This window comes from Ovis aries, chromosome 15 (assembly GCF_016772045.2).
Source record: "Ovis aries strain OAR_USU_Benz2616 breed Rambouillet chromosome 15, ARS-UI_Ramb_v3.0, whole genome shotgun sequence".
NCBI lineage: Eukaryota > Metazoa > Chordata > Mammalia > Artiodactyla > Bovidae > Ovis > Ovis aries.
The window spans coordinates 47,990,351-47,994,162 of record NC_056068.1 but is presented as its reverse complement, the minus strand read 5'-3'; the positions used below and the strand labels follow the sequence as shown (position 1 = coordinate 47,994,162).

Below are 3,812 nucleotides of genomic sequence, written 5' to 3'. Positions count from 1 at the left end.
ATTTAAAGATGACATTATACACCAAACTGACAAGGGTAGCTGATTTTTCACTAGGTAGGGGCTTATAAGTAGTAATTTTTTTTCAGTCCTGGCTGTCTGCTTTCAAAATGATGTTCTAAACTGTTAAACCACCTTACTTTATTTGTCAATTAGCAGTGCAAAACCTCGTGAGTAATGTCTAAATGGTATATTCTTGTTTGTGAATTTTTAATTTTAAGAGTGCCCTCCACAGTGTACACCAAAATTTATTATCTATTCTATTCTATCCCAGGCAGTTTTGTTTCGTTGTCTTTCCTGTTACCTGAATTTCTCAGAATACACAAACACATTATTCATCAGTGATTTGGCCTATGCTATCCTCCTTTTCTTTTCTGACTTTTGTCTTCTTGTCTTTTGCACAATTGTCTATACTACTTATCTTTACCACCCCTTTCATACCAAGGGCTTCATCATCTGATCTCATAAAAACCTTGAACACACTCATTTACAGTCACTTGCTGGATGTGTTACTTTCAGAATCTCCCCAACTAGATTCAGGTTTGTGAAAAGGATAGGTCAAAGTTGTATATTGTCACCTTTCTTGTTTAACCTCTACACAGAGTACATCATGAGAAATGCAGTGCTGAATGAAGCATAAGCTGGAATCAAAATTCCTGGGAGAAATATCAACAACCTCAGATATGCAGATAACACCACCCTTATGGCAGAAAGCAAAGAGTAACTATATACCTCTTGATGAAAGTGAAAGAAGAGAATGAAAAAGCTGGCTTAAAATTCAGCAGGCAAAAAATGGAGATCATGGCATCCGGTCCCATCACTTGATCGCAAAGAGATGGGGAAACGATGGAAATAGTGACAGACTTTATTTTCCTGGGCTCCAAAGTCACTGAAGATGGAGACTGCAGCCATGAAATTAAAAGACGCTTGCTCCTTGGAAGAAAAGTTATGACAAACCTAGACAGCTTATTAAAAAGCAGAGACATTGCTTGGTTGACAAAGGTCCATCTACTCAAAGCTATGGTTTTTCCAGTAGTCGTGTATGGATGTGAGAGTTGGATCATAAAGAAAGCTGACTGCCAAAGAATTGATGCTATTGAACTGTGATGTTAGAGAAGACTCTCGAGGTTCCCTTGGAATGCAAGGAGATCAAACCAGTCAAACCTGAAGGATATCAATCCTAAATATTCATTGGAAGGACTGATGCTGAAGCTAAAGCTTCAGTACTTTGGCCACCTGATGTGAAGAACTGACTCATTGGAAAAAACCCTGATGCTGGGAAAGATTGAAGGTAAGAAAAGGGGATGGCATAGGATGAAACGGTTGAATGCCATCACCAACTTGATGGACATGAATTTGAGCAAGCTCCAGGAGTTGGTGATGGACAGGGAAGCCTAGCATGCTGCAGTCCATGGATCACAAAGAATCGTACACAACTGAGCCAATGAACTAAACTGAACTGAGATTCAGAATTAGGATGCAAGAGGGAACAAAGATTACTCAAAATTCATATGTCATTTCCAGAATCCAGGACAGAAGGTTGTGTCCTTCTTGTAGATCCTATGATAGAGGGAACTAGGATAACAAGAGGTCAGGGTAGGAAGAGCAATAGGGACAGTAAAATGCCTAAAGAAAATTTTAAACAGAGCTGCCTTTAGGCAGAAGAACTTAATGGATCTAAGTGAGTTTCTGGACAATTAAAAAAAAGAGAAGACATTTACAAGAAAGGTTAAATAACATAATTTATTTTTTTTAAAAAAAAACATACCAATGATCTAACTCCCCAATCAAGCTGCAACTTGAATTCTTTAAGGGAAAGTAAGACTAAGGAGCAGAGCCTGTTTTCCAGTAACATCAGCTGTTTACAACCTCTTCTGTCTGGGGTCCAAGATATTAATATATTTTCTCAAGGTCTCAACTAGCCCTTCATTTCTTTATGTCTTCAGTGCTTTGCCCTCCCATGTGTCCATCTGAGTAAGAGACAGTGAAATAATTCAAATACACCAGTGCAATGAAAGTAAATGTCTTTATTAAGCAGAGGCCAGATGCTCAAAATGCTTCATAATTTTTCCATATTCAATTTTTGGGCTCTGAGGATAGAAACACTTTTCCTGGGAAGCAGGAAAGGGAGCTTAGTGATATCTGTGGGCCAGGGCACTAGCCACACCAGCCACCACCTTCTGAAACTCAGCCTGCAGCTCCGGGGTGAATTCCTTGCCAAAGTGGCGAGCCAGCACAACCACTAGCACATTGCCCAGGAGCTGTGTGGAAAAGACATTAAGCAAGGGCAGAGTTAGTGCTGGTGAGCGAAGTGAAAGCCGCACAGTCGTGTCTGATTCTTTGCAACCCCATAGACTATACATCTTCCCAACCCAGGGATTGAACCCAGGTCTCCTGCACTGCAGGCAGATTCTATACCAGCTGAGCCACAAGGGAAGCCCAAGAATACTGGAGTGGGTAGCCTATCCCTTCTCCAGCCCTTCTCCCCAACCCACAAATCGAACTGGGATCTTGCGCATTGCCGGCAGACTCTTTACCAACTGAGCTACGAGGGAAGCCCAAGGTTACATCCAGGGTATTTCAGGTTCATCCCAAGCTGTGCCCCTAGGATATTAGCACAAAGATGACTGAAGTATAGATGCTGCTGCTGATGTGAAGCTGCCTATATCAGGCTGAATTTATATCTAGAAATGTTTCTCTCTTTCTACCTTAATCCTGAACTCATTATCATTTTTATTATTTTGAATCATTTCAAAAAGCAATGCAACATTTTATCCCTTGGAAGAAACAGACAAGGGGAAAATATTAGATACCATTTTTAAAGTTGATAAAAGAAGAATTTTTTTTCAAATTAAACTCTCAAAATAAAAAGTGTAATTAAAAAGAGAAGACATTGCAGACAACAGAGAACAAGAATGAATCAGAGGAGATGATGGTTGTGAGCAAAGAAGTTAAAAGAGTCTAAACAGTCCTGAGGAGTCCTTAGCTCTCTAACCAGAATACCTCTTCTCCATTCTAAACCGTGTCTTGCCATTCAGCCTTCTCCCCATGACATGAGCTTCACCATAAAAAGAAGGAGAATATTGAGGACTCTGCAAACTCACCCTGAAGTTCTCAGGATCCACATGCAGCTTATCACAGTGCAGCTCACTCAGCTGAGCAAAGGTGCCCTTGAGGTCGTCAAGATGCTGCACGCCGTTACTAAAGGAGTCTAGCACCTTCTTGCCATGGGCCTTCACCTTAGCGTTGCCCAAAACAGCATCAGCAGTGGACAAGTCCCCAAAGTGCTCAAAGAACCTCTGAGTCCAGGGGTAGACAACCAGCAGCCTAAGGGGAGAAAACAGCACAAGGTCAGAGGAACTCGGCAGCTTTCAGAATCTCTCAGGGGGATGGCTCTGTCCTCACACGCCCAGGTGCCATTCACTCTCCTTAAATCTGTGTTGTAAGTGGGATACATACCTGCCCAGGGCCTCAGCACCAACTTCGTCCACTTTCACCTTGCTCCAGAAGCCGGTGATTAGGGCCTTATTCGGCATGGTGTCTGTTTGTGTAGCTGCTAGTGAACACAGTTGTGTCAGAAGCAAGTGTAAGCGGCAGCTGGCCCGGCTCTTCCTTTTATGCCCAGCCCTGCCTCCTGCCCTCCCTGCTTCTGTGAGCAGATTGGCTCATTCCAAGTTGTGGTTCCACAGGGTGAGGCTTGAATGATGATAGTCATACTTCTCCTTGGTCTTCCTGGTACTGACTTGAGACCGTCAGCCCTCTTTCTGGGCATCTCAAGGTCTCAGTCATTCCAGCAATACACATTGCTACTAAAA

General features: G+C 42.4%; 1 protein-coding gene across 1 annotated transcript; it reads right to left on the bottom strand.

The window, feature by feature from the left end:
- Nucleotides 1–2,007: 2,007 nt before the first annotated feature.
- On the bottom strand, nt 2,008–3,571 carry LOC100134870 (beta-C globin). The gene is made up of 3 exons (NM_001113425.2): nt 3,457–3,571; nt 3,102–3,324; nt 2,008–2,258 (listed from the first exon to the last, which is right to left on the bottom strand). Exons 1-3 carry the CDS (start codon nt 3,531–3,533, stop codon nt 2,130–2,132), a joined length of 429 nt encoding a protein of 142 aa, NP_001106896.1. The 5' UTR covers nt 3,534–3,571; the 3' UTR covers nt 2,008–2,129.
- Between the last annotated feature and the right edge of the window lie 241 nt (nt 3,572–3,812).